We start from the raw sequence: 17864 nt of genomic DNA, 5'->3' as shown, positions 1-17864 counted from the left end.
CATACGGATTCATTCCACTAAATTGCTTAACCCCAGCTTCTAAATAATTATTAGCTTGTCCTGACTGTCCATAATCTTCATGTTGATCATTCTTGAATGTGCTTGTACTTGCTTCACAATTTGTCCTCACTTCATAATTAACTTCGGTTACAACTGCTGATTGATTGTCATCTTTGGTACTTACTTGATGATTATCATAATTACTTCCTAATATAGAAGCAATTACTTCATCAACATCTTCCTCCATGACCTCATTACTATTTTTCTCACTTTGTTTCTTCTCTTTGATTTTGCACAAGACGAATTTGTTGCCACTTTTATTAATGTACTCCTCCGGCAAAAAATATTCTTTCATGAGCCATTATCATTGTGGTCTTTTTCTATATCACTATGGTACTTCAAACTTCTCTTAAATCCAATTATATATTTCGATCCATCTTTAGTTATTGGCTTACCACTTGTTTGGCCTTTCCAAGTCCCTTTCCCGACTGTTTTTTGAAATTTTTTGGTTGAATTCTTGAATCTCTTCAATGGGGAAAGAAAGTATCGCGTTTTCTCCTCTGAAGCATCAATGATAATCTGCCATGGCTCGGAGTCTCCAAATAGGTCCACTACTTTAATAACATCCGTAGGTGGCAATACTCCACGGAGCACGAAATTTTTCAGATAGTTGATTAACTCTTCATCCGTTGGGTGAACTCGAAAACCTAACATGAGCTTAGATTCTGATGACATTCTATCTGTACTTGTTTTTCACGTATATGTAAAAAAAGATAGTAATAGAATTTTAGTTGAAGGTAATGCTTAATATGATGAGGGTTATATAATGTGTTTATAAAATATAATCCGTCTAGTTTTGGGAAAATATATGATCATGAGTGAAAGCCTTAGGAAACTAGAAGTTGAATTAGGGTTTCTCGTGAAGGGCGGGAAAGTTCGGTCAGGGTTAGTAGTTATTTTGTTCCACTTACTATTATTTTTCAATTTATTTATACCCTTGTTTATTAATACCATAAATAAAAGTTGAAAGATAAATGACGTAGAATTTAGCTAAATGACATAGAATTTAGCATCATTATGATTTATGAATGTATGAAAGCTGATCATTTGCCCTACGTGATCATAAAGCAAGTGAAATCTACGCTACACTATTGTTGGCAAAAAGTAAAGGAACTAAGGCCTCATTTGTTTTCATTCAGATTAAGACGTCTGAATCTGAATACACATCTGAATGATTAAGATGTTGTCTTTAGGTCTAAACACTGAATGTTTAAGACTGTTTGTTTTTCAACATCTGAAGGTGCATAATGTATTTATTTAAACATAATAAATATACAATTCAAATAAAAAAGTAACTAAATATTAGAAGATAAATACAGACTTAATAAAATAAAATATTATTTGATAAAAAAATGAAACATTTATGTTCACTAGTAATGGTGGAGATGTTTTGTAGTGGTGCTGGGAGGTGAGGCGAGATGGGTGAGTGGTTTGGGGTGCATGGATGGGTGGGTGGTGGGGGTTGAGGTGGAGTGGAAAGTTGGTGGGTTGGAGTGGAGGGTGGGTGGTGGGGTTGGGGTTGAGGTGGAGGGGTAGGGTTGGAGTGAAGGGTAGGTGGTGGGGTTGAGGTGGAGGGGTGGGGGTGGAGTTGCTGGTAAAAATTGTCCATACAAAAATACCTCTTAATGATATTAAGACTTAGTTCAAGATCTTAATGATTAAGACCTATTCAGACCGAATAAGTGCTTAGATCTTAATGTAAACAAATGCACTTAATGACCTAAGGTTTGAACCATTCATATTCAGACCTCTATTAAGTGCAAACAAATGAGGCCTAAATTCCACCGGATAAAAAGTCATTACGTCAAAAAAAAAAAAAAAAGTACTACTCCAGTGTAATGCTTTCCAAAGGACAGTACTGTTATACCCCATTTTAACCGAGTTAAATTAGAGTACAACATATTGGTGATTCCTATTTCGCTTTATTTTAAGGAGTCGCCACCTAATTGATTTTAAGGTGAATTAGGGCACCTAATTATTAACTAAGGTAAAGCTAACTAAACCTCCGTTAATGGTCTGCTTAATCAGTGTGATTCTAGGTAAGGGTTCTATATTATCCTAAAGGGAAGGGGTTAGGCATCCTTTAGAATCCGTTAACTACGGTTATCCGGCCAATCTTAGGTTAATTAATTGAGGTTTAAAATTTAAAAAATAGCTTTTGAGAAAAAAAAATAACTTATAGCCAACAAAGTTTAAAATATTATTATATGAATGATGCTCTCTATATGGTGAAAATAAGTACTTAATGTTCAGAGCGGTAATCCTAAATGATACTACCCCTTTCTAATCCTACATGAATCATAGGTTCTCCACCTAACTTTAAGCCACGCACAATCCAAAACGCAGACAAATTAGCAATCATAAAAATGGACGAAAGAAAATGAATGATAAGAAAAAAAGAATAAAATGTTACAGGCGGCCTCTAACGAGTTTCGCCTGCACGATGTGATCTAAGAATTGCGGAACGAGATGACTCTATGGATGGGTGTGCCGAGTCTCATCTTGAGAATTTGTTTTGATAAAGTCTCGAATTAAGACTCCGTTTGCTCCGATGTGTACATGTAAAAGAAAGGGGAAAAGAGATAAAGATTAGCATCCAATTGTGACAAAAGCTATTATTGTTCTAAGAAAAAAAGTAACAGATTAATTAGATACAAATGAACAGACTCTTTGGTACACAATATACCATCAACTCCTATCTAAAGGGAAATAACAAGCAGCACAGCAACTATGACATAATCAACTTTAAGAATTCATGGTATTATGCCAGACATCCTGAACATTTAATACAACATATTGAAATCCTTACTAGCTCGCTTGATCAAACAACATCTAAATCTGCCTACTTAATCAATTCTAACAAAACAACCTGTAAATCATGATTAACTAGAACACAACCAATATATAATGCATACTTAGCATAAACAGCCTAGACCAAATGACTTCTAAAGCATGTTTATATGAGCAGACTAAACATAGTACACTTTCTAATGAATGCAACAGCAAACTAATCACCACTATTAAATTAGTTCACATAATCATTAATTAAATTACTAGTTAAATTGATTCATATAATCTTTATTCCTTTTCAATCTAAAATCAAGATTGAACACGAATATGACTCAACACGGACCAACCATTCTAACCCATATACATATGTTTAGACTACGTACACAAATCACACAGAAACAGTAAAATGAACTAACACAGAAAAAAAACATTATTTAGCTAATTAACTCATCACATGAACATTCTTAATCACAAAAAAAAAAAACAAATTTAAGCTAACACATAGCAACTAAAGAAACGAAAAAAATGCAGAAATAAATGGAAAAGGGGAATTACCTGCTTCGGGTGCAGCGAAGTGGAGTCCGGGGCTTCAAATCTACTCGAACACTATCAAATCCAAGCTTGTGATGCTCGGATTCAAAGCAGTACCAAAACAAACGAAAACAAGAATTGATTTGGGTATGCTTGACCCGATATGCAGAAATAAATTGCTTAGGGGATTTTGGCCACTGGAAGACTTTTTTTTTTTTCAGAACTTTAATTTTCAGGGGGATTTTTGCGACTTCCAAAACACTAGTTCTTGGGGAATTTCATGACTAAAAAAAAACTCAATTTTCAAGGGATTTCGGGTTCAAAATCTTGTATTTTGCAAGGGAATTTTTTGGGGGTTTAAAAACCTGTCCTCAAAACGATTCAACTCGCGACCATTTTATAGGGTTTTGCTCTTTTGTGTTGAAGAAAAAGAGAGAGGAGCGGTAAAGGGAAGAGAGAGAGAGGAGCGGGGGACAGAGAGGAGTGGAGGCGGCAGAGGCGTGGGGAACAGAGAGGAGTAGAGGCGGCAAAGGCGTGGGAGAGAGGAAGGGAAGAGGGAAGGGAGTGTGGGGTGTGCGGCTGATGGATGAAAGGAACCCTAGTGGTTCCTTTTGTTCAAATAAAATTGGGTTGGGTCAAATGATTTAATGGACTGGGTCAATTTTTCTTTTGGGCTGGGTATTAAAATGAATGGGCTGGTAATTATTTTAAGTGATACTGGGCTAGTTCGAAAAATAATGTTGTCGATTGGGCTTTGATTTGGGCCAGATGAATTAAAAATATGGGCTGAGTGAAAGAAACAGTTTGGCTTCTAAATTTAAATAAAAGACCCATTTTAATTAACTATGTACTAAGTGTGCTACAATATAAAATATGTAATTATTAGTGCTCAGGTAATAAAATCATATGACGTTGTAATAGCCGTGCAATAATATTTTGAAAACAAACAAACGCTATCATTTAATTGTGCAAAATAAATGCGATGCGTATGCATAAGGTGGTAAAAATGCTGAAACGCAAATTATGATAATACTGGTAATAATAATGATAACAAATAATAATAATAATAATAATAATAATAATAGTAATAATAATAATGGTAGTAGTGACAGTAGTAAAGATAATGATAGGATAATGAAATGCCAGTATTAATAAAAGCTAATAATCATAGTAAAAAATGCAAATAATTATTTTTTAAAGTTGCCAAAATATTGGAAGGGAAAATAGGTATTTCGGAGGAAAGGTGGGACAAAATTGGGTGTCAACAACTTGCCCCTCTTTGCCCGGTAATGATGAAAGAATTTTCGGGCAAAGACGTTGACTTAGTAGCCTATTTTGTCCCGGATAAAGGATTTTGGAGGACTAAGGGTAAAGAAAAATTACGACCGAACTTCGGTCTCCGAGTCGCCTACATATCTCGGGCTGCACGAGAATCAGGCCGTGTGTAGTTTTGGGATTACTACGACCCCTATGAATAACAAATCCCGATTAGTGCGAATCTTTGCAAAATATTGTCCCAGTGTCGAATTATGATAACACTGGGTATTATGGTAGAACTCGGAAATTCTGCTGGAATGTGAGCGGGATATTTGGAGTTGGAGGCGAGTGTTCGAGGTAGATCTTTGACCCTTGTCGGGAAGTCTGCTTTCCTTCCCGACGCATTGCCCCAGTTCGCTGCCGAAGAAATAGTTCCTCGTTGCGCGAAAGCTCCTGCGAAACTTTAAACTAGATAAAAATAGTCAGTAAGATAAATATCGAAATAAAGCGATGTCACTACTGGAAAATGAGCCTATGGCAACAAACTTATTAGCAACGGTTACACAACCGTTACTATAGATCATCTATTGCAACAGTTCCAACCGTTGCAACAGGACTTCGATGCTACTAGAACATTTTGACTTTTAAACCGTTGCAATAGTGTTTGAACCGTTGCCATAGCTCTAGTTATTGCTACATTTTTGTCCACCGTACCAACAGATGTATCTAATAGAACACATTTGGGGTAAAAACATTCTATTGGTATGGTTTTTAGTTCCCTCGTTATTTTCCCCCGTAAAATTTCGCTAATCCCTCCAAACCCCCAAAAACTTTGTACTCTTTTCTTTTAATCAGTATTTGTCTATTTGTTCTAAAAAAAAAAGTTCCAAAACGCTGAAACACCAATTCATACCACAAAATTGCAAACCCTTTTAACACCAACTCTTATCACAAAATTGCAAACCCATTAACACCAACTCTTATCACAAAATTCCAAACCCATTCAAAGTACGTTATCCTTCCTCTACGCCATCTCCATACCATTAGCTTATTGCTCTTAGCTTTTTCTTTTTGGAATTTCAAACAAAATATAGAAAAGAAAATTTCAGGAAAATGTAGTTATACGATCCATTTTGTAGCAACCACATAAAATCAATATTGCATATTTGATGTATGAAAGTTCTAGGATTTTTTTTGTTGGGTCTTGCTCTGCAAAATCTAATTGATTTTGATATTGATGTGCTTTTCTTGTTGGGTTCTCTTTGAACAGCGGACACACCAACACTTTACGATGTGAATCGCAGTGGTAAGGCTTCAATTGAGATTCTTTTTCCTTTTCTCAAGTTAAATAGTTTGTCTTTTATTATAAATCCCATTTACCCACAAAAGATTACACCTTTCTTAGAATTGTTTTATTGATTTTTGGTCAAATTTTCTGTAGTTTGTTCGAGTTCGTCGATTGAGGTCGCTTACCAGTAGATTCGATATTTAGCTCAGTTGATTGCGCCTCTTCTCTCCAGGTACACCCTCTGTCATAATTTTTTTGTATTTATTTTGCAATTCTCAACAGTTGATTCTGAATTGTAGTTCCATATTCCTTTGGTATACACTGTATGCATGAGATGCGTAATACAATTTTTGGGGTTTGTTTTTGGGGGTTTGTCCCATTATAATTTTCGAATTAAATTTTTTAGTGTTTTCTTTGGTTTTTTTTCTTAAAATTTATTCTGGATTGGTTTCTTCTTATGCTGCAAGGTAGTGTTGAAATTTTGGAGATTTAAGCTTATGTGTTTGCTTTCTTAAGAGGATTTATACTTTATGCCTAAGATGCGTAATTGGTGGAATTGTTTATGGTAGTTGTTTCCAGCATTAGTTATTATGGTAATTAATAAGCTTAACTAAGGTTTGGTGTGATAAACATAGACAGTAGATGAATGTTGTTGGCTTGATTAGATCATATTGTGGCATTTTGTTCCATTTTTATGGAGTCCAGTTATGTTGTAAAGATAGTCTAGTTTGATATGCTTTCATTTGGCTTGTTCTTGAATGGTCTGCTGTTAGCATTATTTAATATATTTTGTAGCTTTAGGTGTTATAATTTCCTTGAACTAAAGTTTGGTGCTGATGGGATAAATGTAGGCAACAGGCAGTGTTGTTGGTTTGGTTGAATCATGTTATGGTATTTGTTCTGCCTTATGAAGTCCAATTATGCTGGTAGAAGGAGTTTATTTCTATGTCATGGGTGGAGTGCCTGTTTTGTTTGAACTTAGGATCAAAAAATGAATTAGTTTAGTTAAGATGTTGGCTGAGGTTTTGTTCGATAATGGTATGGATGAGTAACATAATAGGATAAAGGGGGTAGGGAGTGGCTAGTTATTTTGGTTGAATGACACGAAAGACGAAGTAAAATTGTAGCTAATAATTGCAACCCCAGCCTTATCTTAAATAGGTTCATGACATCCTATTGGTGATACCATGACTGTGCAGTCCTATGTGGTCTACTTCCTGATCCTGATGAAACTTGTTAAGATTAAAATGATCGGTAAGGGTATATGATTTGTGCATGGCCTGCTTCAACTCTAACCCCCACACCCCTTCCTTTTGCCTTCCCACTTGCCTGCTCATGCTATTTGTGTAAATGACTCATCTAAGATTGACCTGCGTATGTATTTGGCCACCTGCATAGTACCTTGCCAAGCCTCCCTCTTGCATTATTCTAGGCTCAAACTAGTTAGTAAGCATGCCCTCTTGGTTAGATAAGGTGTCCATGTAGGTTGATCACCATGTTTACTATGCCTGCATCCCCATGTATACCTCTTGACTGAAACCAGCTTTGTCTTCTCCTTGAACTGCCACTGTTTGAAGTATTTTAGCATACTTAGCATACCTGTTATTGCATTGAGTGTGCGATCATCCACTTCATGTGTGTCTTACTATGCTCCTATCATTTGTCAACAAAACACCCATGCTTCAAGACCATTCAATGATTTTCTAGATTTCTTAAGTGTATAGCCTCTCTCTCGCAACTGCATCATAAAGTCCTGTCTATTATATCTCTATCCCCCTCACCTTATTTAGTGTTTATCCATATTGTTCCAGGTCTGCTTGTTCCTCTTTTTCTTCTTGTTCTTTTCCTTTCCTTTCCTTGTTTGATGTTGACATCCATAGTCCCTCCTCTTTCTCTTAAGAGGTCTGTTCCCTGCCTCTGCTTCCTGCTCTTAGCTGCACCACCTTGTTTATTTTGCCTCACCTAGTCATGTAGTCCTAGGAACCAACTTTCCCACTCCTTGTACATTGCTGAAGTCTGCACCTAACTAGGTACTATAGATACATAAATTGGTCCTTGTGGCATTTTTATGACTTGTGCTGAACTTATGACCATGCTGCATTCTTTTGTTGGTGCTGAACTCTTCTGTTAAGACTTTTTGCTTCGCCTTGTCTTGCTCTGAGGCCTTCTCTGCTGGGTAAAACAAGCTTTGTTTGGATCTTTGGTCCTTGATATGGCACTTCGCTTAGGCCCCCATCATGTCCCTACCCATGTCCATGTATGATCTTGTCCAAATTTCCTTGCTATGGTGACTAATTGCTATTGTTCCCACATACATGATTGGTCACAACATCTTGTTTAAAGCTAGCTTAATTTCATTTGCCTGTGTGCACTAAATTTCCTAAGAGTAGTCCTGCATACTTCTTGATTCTGTGAAGACTTGACCTCAATATAGGCCCGAGTGATTCCTCTTCTTGAGCTGATCTTGCTTCACCTGTGCTGATGTATTAGTAGTAACCTTTGCTTCCTTCAGCCTTTGCACTAAATTGCCAAAAACACCCTTGGCCCTACTACAAATAAGCAGTGCAGCCTTTGTGCTAAATTTCCTGAATTCAACTTCAAGAATACACCAGTCAAAAACACCACTTGATCCTAGCTTGCTAAGATTCAGTGTTTGTTCGCCAGGAGAAGTTGTTATTCAACAAATAAAACGTCCATCTGCTGGTAGTAACAACCAAGGTCAGTACTTATTATAAATGTTACTCCTCTTCTTCTTCTTCTTCTTCTTCTTCTTCTTCTTCTTCTTCTTCTTCTTCTTCTTCTTCTTCTTCTTCTTATCCTTCTTCCTTCTGCTTCTTCTACCACTATTCTTTCTCTGTTCTAGATATTTTTTTTCCTGATTCGTGCACGTGACCTGATTAATAAGTTTTCTTAATCTCTCTGTTGAGTTCTTATCTGGCCTAAGCTTGATTCATGTCATGTCACCTGCTATCTATATTTTTGTTTTTTTTATTCTCTTGAAGTGCTAAAACTACCTTTTCCAGTTTGGGAAAGAGGATTTGGCTAATGAACATGTCTTAGGGTCAATTATGAAAAAGATTCAATCTTTTTGGTGATTATGAAAAAGGTTCAATCTTTTGAAGATGTCATGAGTAACTGTTGAAGATTCTTGTTTTTGTTGGCAAAGCTTGTAACTTAATTTTCTTGCTTTTTAAATTCTTTTTTTTCTGTGTAAAATATTGGTAGCTATTTCCATATGTATGATGAGGCCACTGGTAATATAGCACCAAATTGCATCATTCATTTTATCTTGAGAAGTTTGAATTCAAGAGTCTCTATATTTTGAAACTTGGTCCAGTCTAACCAAGACATAAAATGAAACTGAGGGAGTAATATTATGAGTTCATTTCACTTTGGCTACATTGATAGTTTCATCTGTCAAAATTGCCACCATTGAGCATGTGCATGAAGCCATCTAGTCTATTATGAGAAAATTAATACTGCTATTGTTTTTATCAGTGACTGCAGTTGTCCTTATATTTGCTCCCATAATGCTCCCCTATTAATATTAGGAGTTCATTTCATCTTTGATTTGTGTTACTCTGTGTTGAGATTTATATATATGCTTCTCTCTCTCCAACAATCTTTTGAAGATGTCATGAGTAATTGTTGAAGATTTTTGTTTTTGTTGGACCTTTAAATATCCTAAAGGTTGGCAAAGCTTGTAACTTAACTTTCTTGCTTTTCAAATTCTTTATTTCTGTGTAAAAACTTGGTAGCTATTTTCATATGTATGATGAGGGCACTGGTAATATAGCACCAAATTGCATCTTGAGAAGTTTGGTTGTTTCTTTTTGTTCTTCCCATACCAGACTCAGGTTGTACAATGATGCTGCCTAACTAAGTAATCTTGATTCATTTCACGCGGCCTGCTATGTATATATATATATATATATATTTGTGTTTTTGTTCTCTTGAAATGCTAATTCCCAGTAAATCATCCCAGCAACTGATACAAGAACTTAAATATCTTTAAGGTTCCAAACATGAATTTAGTAATAATATAACTACTGCCTATATAAGTTTCGTAAAAATGCATTGAGTGTGTACACGCTTGTTTTTTTTTTCTCTTGGTAAATAACTTGTACTATAAACAATAAGTAAGATTTTACAGCTCATGAAAAATGAGCTATGCTACTGGACAATACGCCCCAGTAGTCAGCTCATACATTAGTTCTTAATGTTCTAGTTGCACACCAGATGCACTCCAATAAAAGCCCTTTCATCTAGGCAGTCCCTAGGTCATAACTAAAATGGATAAAAGTTAAATTTGGTCAACCAGTTGGCTATCTTTGGTTTCTTGTTTTCCCTTTGATGCACATCTTGTATTATCACCTTGATGATCAAATTTGCAGGCTAACTCTTCTATTGAAAAATCTATTGATTCCTTTCCCTCCATATGCTATACACAACAGCAGCTAGGATCATACGATAGACTTTAGCTTGAGGGCTTTTACCCCTTGCATTCTGCTCTGCCCAGCTAAGCTCTGCTTCCCATCCTCTAGCATTCCTTCTGATACCCATCCATGATAGCAGCTTTTCCCAGGCCTGACTTGAGAAATCACAGATAAAGAACAAGTGCTTTATGCTTTCATTTGCAACATCACATAGTGGACACTGCTAGTCATTTGTCTCACCCCATTTATATAGTTTGTCTCTAGTTGATAGTCTCTTGTGAGCAGCTAACAGTAACACAAAAGTCCATCGAGGCAGTCCACTATTATTACATGCAATTCTCCTCCAGGGCAATTTCGGAAACCGACCCCTTAGCTTAACATACAACACCTTGGTTGAGACTTTCTGCATGCTTTTAACCTCATCCATAGAGTGCACGCTTGTTATCATTATTGATTATTGCTTTTTCTGTAGGAAATACTTGTGTTCTTTATAGAGGTGTGTTTATGAGATACAATCTGCCAATATGGTTATTTGGATTAGATGTCATTATTATCTTTCTTGTGTGATTATTATAACATTGTTCTTAGTGCCTATTTGGATTGGCTTATTTTAGGTGATTTTAAGCTAAAATAGCTTTTAAGCGCTTGTGTAGTATTTGGGTAAAATAAATAAGGACTTTTAAACACTTGTCTTTAAGCTAATATGACAAAAATAAGCCAAAAGCCACGAGCTAGAATTTCTAACTTATTGCTTTTGGCTTATAAGTCAAAAGCCATAAGCCAATCCAAATGGGCTCTTATTAGACTCTCCTTAGTAATGAAAAGAGTTATGACATTACTTATTCTTTTCTTGAAGGTGTTGAAAATGAAGAAAGGGAAGACGCAAGCAGTGAAGACCTTACTTAAGAAGATATTTCACTTGAGAAGATTTTTGGATTTTTGCTGAAGCTTTAGATGTTCTAGGAATATTTTGCTATTGACATTTTGGAACTCATGCAAACTCTTTAAATGTAAAACTTTTATGTATTTGGGTTTTAACATTTTGCTTTTATGGATATTATAACTAGCTTGTGGACAATATGGATTATGAAAAGTTTCATTTTGTGATTTTATATAATTTGTAGTGCATTATAAATTATTTATAAACAGGGTTGTTATTTTAATTAAAGCGTTGCAATAGCTTACCCAACCGTGGCAACAAGCCCCAATTTAAACATGGCAACCGTTGCAATAGGTCATGAAAACCGTAGCAATAGACATTTCTGAATTGTCTCTAATCAATAAAAATCGTAGCAGTAGGCAAATAACTGTTTCATAAAGTCCAATAACCGTTGTAATAACCTCAATTAAGCGTTGCAATAGCCTAACAAACTGTTGCATAAGAGTCTATGGGGACTGTTTTTAACCGTTCCAATTAACAAAGAAAATATGTCGCAGCAGAGAGACAAATAACCGTTGCTATAGAAACTTTTATAGCAACGGTTTTGAGAACCGTCCCATGAACCGTTGCTATAGATCTATCGCCATGCGAGCAGATGTCACGCAAGGTAATCCGTTGCCATAGGTCAATGGTAACGATTCCTTTGTCTATGGCAACGGTTTCCCTAGTGTTGCCAGAGGCCCATTTTCCAGTAGTGTGTAAAATAAACCCATAAAAACTGCAATGATTAAAATGACAGCCTTTGCTGAGGCTAATGCAAATGAGGTTCTAGGCCGATGATTCATGAGAATGATGCCTATTTAGCGATGATTAATGAGGCCTTAAATCGGATGGGCTATTTAAGCCCGAATGATTTATGAGAAATGAGGCTTTCTAAACCGGCATAATGCGGTGCGTTTGCAGGGCATTTGAAAATAATAATGTAATGCATGTGCGGTGCGTCTGTGAGCATACGCGGGACATTTGAAAAATAATAAAGCAATGCAGGTGCGGTGCATTTGCGAGCATTCGCAAGGCGCTTGAAGGTAATAAAGCAATGTAGGTGCGGTGCGGTGCGTCTGCGAGCATACGCAGGGTATTTGAAAAATAATAAAGCAATGCATGTGTGCGGTGCAATGCGTCTGCGAGCATACGCAGAGCATTTGAAAATAATAAAGCAATGCGGGTGCGGTGCAATGCGTCAGTGAGCATACACAGGGCATTTGAAAATAATAAAGCAATGCGGGTGCGGTGCAATACGTCTGCGAGCATACGCAGGGCATTTGAAAACAATAAAGCAATGCAGGTGCGGTGCAATGCATTTGCGAGCGTACGCAGAGCATTAATAAAGCAATGCATGTGTGCGGTGCAATGCGTCTGCGAGCATACGCAGAGCATTTGAAAATAATAAAGCAATGCAGGTGTGGTGCCAATGCTTCTGCGAGCATACGCAGGGCATTTGAAAACAATAAAGCAATGCAGGTGCGGTGCAATGCGTCTGCGAGCATACGCAGGGCATTTGAAAATAATAAAGCAATGCGGGTGCGGTGCAATGCGTCTGCGAGCATACGCAGGGCATTTGAAAACAATAAAGCAATGCAGGTGCGGTGCAATGCGTCTGCGAGCGTACGCAGAGCATTAATAAAGCAATGCATGTGTGCGGTGCAATGCGTCTGCGAGCATACGCAGAGCATTTGAAAATAATAAATCAATGCAGGTGCGATGCCAGTGCTTCTGTAAGCATACGCATGGCATTTGAAAACAATAAAGCAATGCAGGTGCGGTGCAATGCGTCTGCGAGTATACGCAGGGCATTTGAAAATAATAGAGCGATGCAGGTGCGGTGCAATGCGTCTGCGAGTATACGCAGGGCATTTGAACATAATAAAGCGATACAGGTGCGGTGCAATGCGTCTGCGAGCATACACAGGGCATTTGAAAATAATAAAGCGATGCGGGTGCGGTGCAATGCGTCTGCGAGCATACGCAGGGCATTTGAAAATAATAAAGCAATGCGGGTGCGGTGCAATGCGTCTGCGAGCATACGCAGGGCATTTGAAAATAATAAAGCAATGCGGGTGTGGTGCAATGCGTCTGCGAGCATACGCAGGACATTTGAAAATAATAAAGCAATGCGGGTGCGGTGCAATGCGTCTGCGAGCATACGCAGGGCATTTGAAAATAATAAAGCAATGCGGGTGTGGTGCAATGCGTCTGCGAGCATACGCAGGGCATTTCAAAATAATAAAGCAATGCGGGTGCGGTGCAATGCGTCTGCGAGCATACGCAGGGCATTTGAAAATAATAAAGCAATGCGGGTGCGGTGCAATGCATCTGCGAGCATACGCAGAGCATTTGAAAATAATAAAGCAATGCAGGTGCGGTGCAATGCATCTGCGAGCATACGCAGAGCATTTGAAAATAATAAAGCAATGCATGTGCGGTGCACTTGCGAGCATTCACAAGGCATTTGAAAATAATAAAGCAATATATATGCGGTGCATTTGAAAGTAGTAATGCATGTGCAGTGCGGGGTATTTGAAAGCAATAGGAAAAATTTGTGCATCGATACGTTTGAAAGAATTTTCGCAAGACTCAAGCATTAATTTCATTGCAAATCTTGAAAATTGTTGATACTCGAGAAGCATAATTGTTATAAGAAAGCTCAAACCGTTCGACCTGCCATCCTTGCAAGGCTGTACATATTTTAGCTTCTGCAACTTGGAAATCTGCATCAAAAGAAAATTTGTAAGTTTTGGGAGGGGGTTGATCTGCGTTGACTTTGAAGATCTGGCTCTTGGCGCTTCATGCCTCCAACTTTGTTTGGACTTGTAACCTCCGCTCATTCTTAAGTCTTGACCAACTAATAAAACGATCTGATTGAAAATGATATTATTTCAAAATAAAATATGCATAGTAAAATATGTGTATAGTGATAAATAATTTCTGCTGAACTTGGAACTGTGACACTTTGTGAAACAAAGCGAATGCCTTTTCTCCGAAGTTTTCCTCTGTCTGCTGACCACAACTCTTCACATCTCTCGATGTTGCTTGTGATGATGCCCTTAAAAATTTGTCCCAGTTTCTGGCATAGGACGATGTGGGACTTTAAAATGACGAGACCGAGCCTGACATAGGCTGCCTACGTATCCCACTAAGGGAATCAGGTCAAGCGTAGTTCAAATTACAAGCAGAAATAAAATTGAGATTTTCTAATAATGTGACCAAGGCCTATGTGGGCCGCCTACGTATCCCACCATGGGAATCAGGTCAGGCGTAGTTCATGTTACAAGCAGAAAAATTGAGATTTTCTAATAATGTGACCGAGGCCTATGTGGGCCGCCTACGTATCCCACCATGGGAATCAGGTCAGGCGTAGTTCATGTTACAAGCCGAAAAATTGAGATTTTCTAATAATGTGACCGAGGCCTATGTGGGCCGCCTACGTATCCCACCATGAGAATCAGGTCAGGCGTAGTTCATGTCAGAATAAAATTGAGATAGAAGACGGTGTTCGGCCTTATGCAGAAGCATCAAGAGGGCGGTGCTCAGCCCGTGCAACAGATAGAAGGCGGCGCTCAGCCTTATGCAGAAACATCAAGAGGGCGGTGCTCAGCCCATACAACAGATAGAAGGCGGTGCTTAGCCTTATGCAGAAGCATCAAGAGGGCGGTACTCAGCCCATACAACAGATAGAAGGCGGTGCTCAGCCTTTTGCAGAAATTCTAAAGGGGCGGTGCACAGCCCATGCAACATATAAAAGGCGGTGCTCAGCCTTATGCAGAAATTTCAAGAGGGCGGTGCTCAACCCATGCAACATATAAAGGCAGACGAGCCTAAAATGTCCTATTGAAGGCGAACTAGCCTAAAATGTTCAATTAAAGGCGAACAAGCCTAATATGTCCAATTAAAGGTGAACAAGCCTAAAATGTCCAATTAAAGGCGGACAAGCCTATAATGTCCTATTAAAGGCGGATTAGCCTAAAATGTCTTATTAAAGGTGGACAAGCCTAAAGTGTCCAATTAAAGGCGGACTAGCCTAAATGCGGTGCTTGATTTATGTTTACTAAAATTGGTGCGGAGCGAAGAGCTTGATTCGATGATTTATTTGTAGTAGCGAGCATTCATATGCGGTGAGACGAGCTTGACGCAGTGCGTAACTTGCAGCAACAAATACTCATGATGCAGTGCCAATGATGTGGGGATCTTCTACCCTGCCAAAATTTACATCTAAAAAGTTCCTGCACTCAAAGAAATTTGTGAGTTTCAAATTTAATCAGTATTAAGTTGGCTTTGCCCTTTGCTTTATCTGAATCTTGCAATTGCCGACTTGATACTGTGTGATATCCTTCAAGAATAGCTAAAATATGCCCCTGCGTTACTCAAAGAAAACTTGTTAGTGTAAAATAAAATGGTTGCCTTGCATTGAACACTGAAGCTTGGCATTGAATCTGCATTTCTCGTGGTGATGGCATTGCGACAAATCTGGTGACGCTAATATATTGCTCGGGATTTCGATTCATGCTTTTGTCGAATAATGATAGGCCATTTACAAAGCTGCCCCAGTGTTGCTTTGTGGAAAAAATGGAATTTTCACTATATTAAGACCGTGTCCAAGAATGGACTGCCTACTTATCCCAAAGGAATCAGGTCAAAAGTAGTTCATACTAAGCTTTAGCAAAAATTACAAGAAGGAAAGCTGATCATGAGGCAAGTGGGTGGAGAATGCTAGTGACGGTAGATCCTTTCAATCATCTTACTTAGTTCCACGCTTACTTTTCAAATGTCTCGGTGCCAATTTTGATGGATCACCGGTAACAATAATTGCATTTGCAACTGGAGGGCCATCATTGTCGCACAATTTATTTTGTTGCATGCTTATCTTATCCTTTTCGAGCATGTTCTGGATCTTATGCTTAAGTGCTGGGCAATTTTCGGTGTCATGACCTGGAATATTAGAGTGATAAGCACAACTCTTGGACCAATCAAAATCTGGCGGTAGGCTTTTAGGGATCCATCCTTTCTTTGGCTTCAGGTGTCCCTTGACTTTCATTCTCTCAAATATGCTGGTTAATGACTCTTCAAGAGGAGTAAAAGTGCGGAATTTCACGTGCTCTGACTGTCGTAAGCTAGACTGTGCTTGATCGGGTTGATATTGAAAGCCTCGTTGATGAAGAGATATATGATCACGCGAAACTTGATAGTTCTGTCGTGATTGCGGCTGATATGTAGACCTGACAGCTCAGTCGGTTTCTCTCTTTTTGCCTTGCAAGTTGTTGAATGTCTCAGCTTGAAAAGTTACTTGTACTGATGAAGTGTCAACAATTCTTCCTGCTCGAACGCCCGCTTCTACTTGCTTTCCAACTTGAATTAGATCAGAAAAGTCACGTAACCGCGCACATAACAACTTTTCATAATATATGCCCTTTTGCTTTTGGATGAAAGTTGAAATCAACTCATTCTCGGGCAATGGAGGGCGTATTTTTGAAGCTTCCAATCTCCATCGGATGGCGTATTCCTGAAAAGACTCTTGTGGCATTCTTTCTATCTCACGCATATCATAAAGATTTGGACTAACCCCGATGTTAAACTTGAATTGTTCTACAAAGTCGCGGGCCATGTCCTCCCATGTGTACCATTTGCGAAAGTTTTGTTTTATGTACCAATCTAATGCTAACCCTGATAGGCTCTGAATGAACAATTTCATTCGTATGGCTTCATCTTATCCAATTCCCATTAATCTGCTACAATAGTCCTTCAAGTGCGTAATAGGATTTCCTCTGCCATTGAAGGTGTTGAATTTTGGCACTTTGAATCCTGGCGGCAACTCAACATTTGGAAGCATGCACAAGCTTTCATATCTTAAACTTTGGACATTTCTTGCCCGCATCTCTTCTTCGACAATTCTCCTTAAATTGTGAAGATCTCTATCCGAGTCATCCCAATTGATTGCCTTCGTTTCATTTCTCAATCTCTTGTATGGGCATACCGCTAGCCGATTTTGCTGGTTCTCTGTGAAGGGTGCTGCAAGTGCAGGCTTTTGGACATTAGGCATCAACGGGACTTGCAAAGCTTCTGGTTTAATAGAGTATCTTGGCGGTATATATGTAGGAGCTGGGTGAGGAGAAATAGTGAAGGAAATGTTTTGGGTTGAGCCGGAAGCTGAACTTGTGTTAGGAAGAAGGCTGAAGGTATTTCCTAAATTGACCAACACGCTTCTTTGTACCACATTCTTCTCGCTATCCTCATTTTGCGCTTGCACCAATCCCACACCGATGTTGGATGATTCAAATCTTTTTGCCATTGTCCTTAACGCAGATTCGCAGCCAACACAATGTTCAATGCTAGACAACCTCTAAAGAATTAAAAATAAACAAGTAGAAAATAAATTCAAGTAATTCTCCTAGCATCAAGTAATCGCAAATAAATTCAAGAGCGAGCATATTACAAATAAATTCAAGTAAATCACTTAGCAAGTAAGCAAGCAAACGCCTTACAAAGTTTATAACACAAACATTAATAACACGTCCTAATATGCAGGGACCTCTTTATGCCAGAGATAGGCCTAACGCCAAATATTCGA

The 17864-nt window shown here is 38.2% G+C and overlaps 1 protein-coding gene and 1 long non-coding RNA gene across 2 annotated transcripts; one reads left to right on the top strand and one right to left on the bottom strand.

Moving 5' to 3' along the window:
- Window positions 1–351: 351 nt before the first annotated feature.
- Window positions 352–735, bottom strand: LOC132612716 (putative NAC domain-containing protein 94). The gene has a single exon (XM_060326820.1). It carries the CDS (start codon window positions 733–735, stop codon window positions 352–354), a length of 384 nt encoding a protein of 127 aa, XP_060182803.1.
- Window positions 736–8465: 7730 nt separating this feature from the next.
- LOC132615359 (uncharacterized) lies at window positions 8466–11479 on the top strand. The gene is made up of 2 exons (XR_009572664.1): window positions 8466–8644; window positions 11219–11479. It is a non-coding gene; the product is annotated as an uncharacterized LOC132615359 (long non-coding RNA).
- The last annotated feature ends 6385 nt before the right edge of the window (window positions 11480–17864 follow it).

This window comes from Lycium barbarum, chromosome 10 (genome assembly GCF_019175385.1).
Source record: "Lycium barbarum isolate Lr01 chromosome 10, ASM1917538v2, whole genome shotgun sequence".
Taxonomy (NCBI): Eukaryota; Viridiplantae; Streptophyta; class Magnoliopsida; order Solanales; family Solanaceae; genus Lycium; species Lycium barbarum.
The sequence above is the reverse complement of the archived record's forward strand: the minus strand, read 5'-3'. Positions and strand labels throughout refer to the sequence as shown.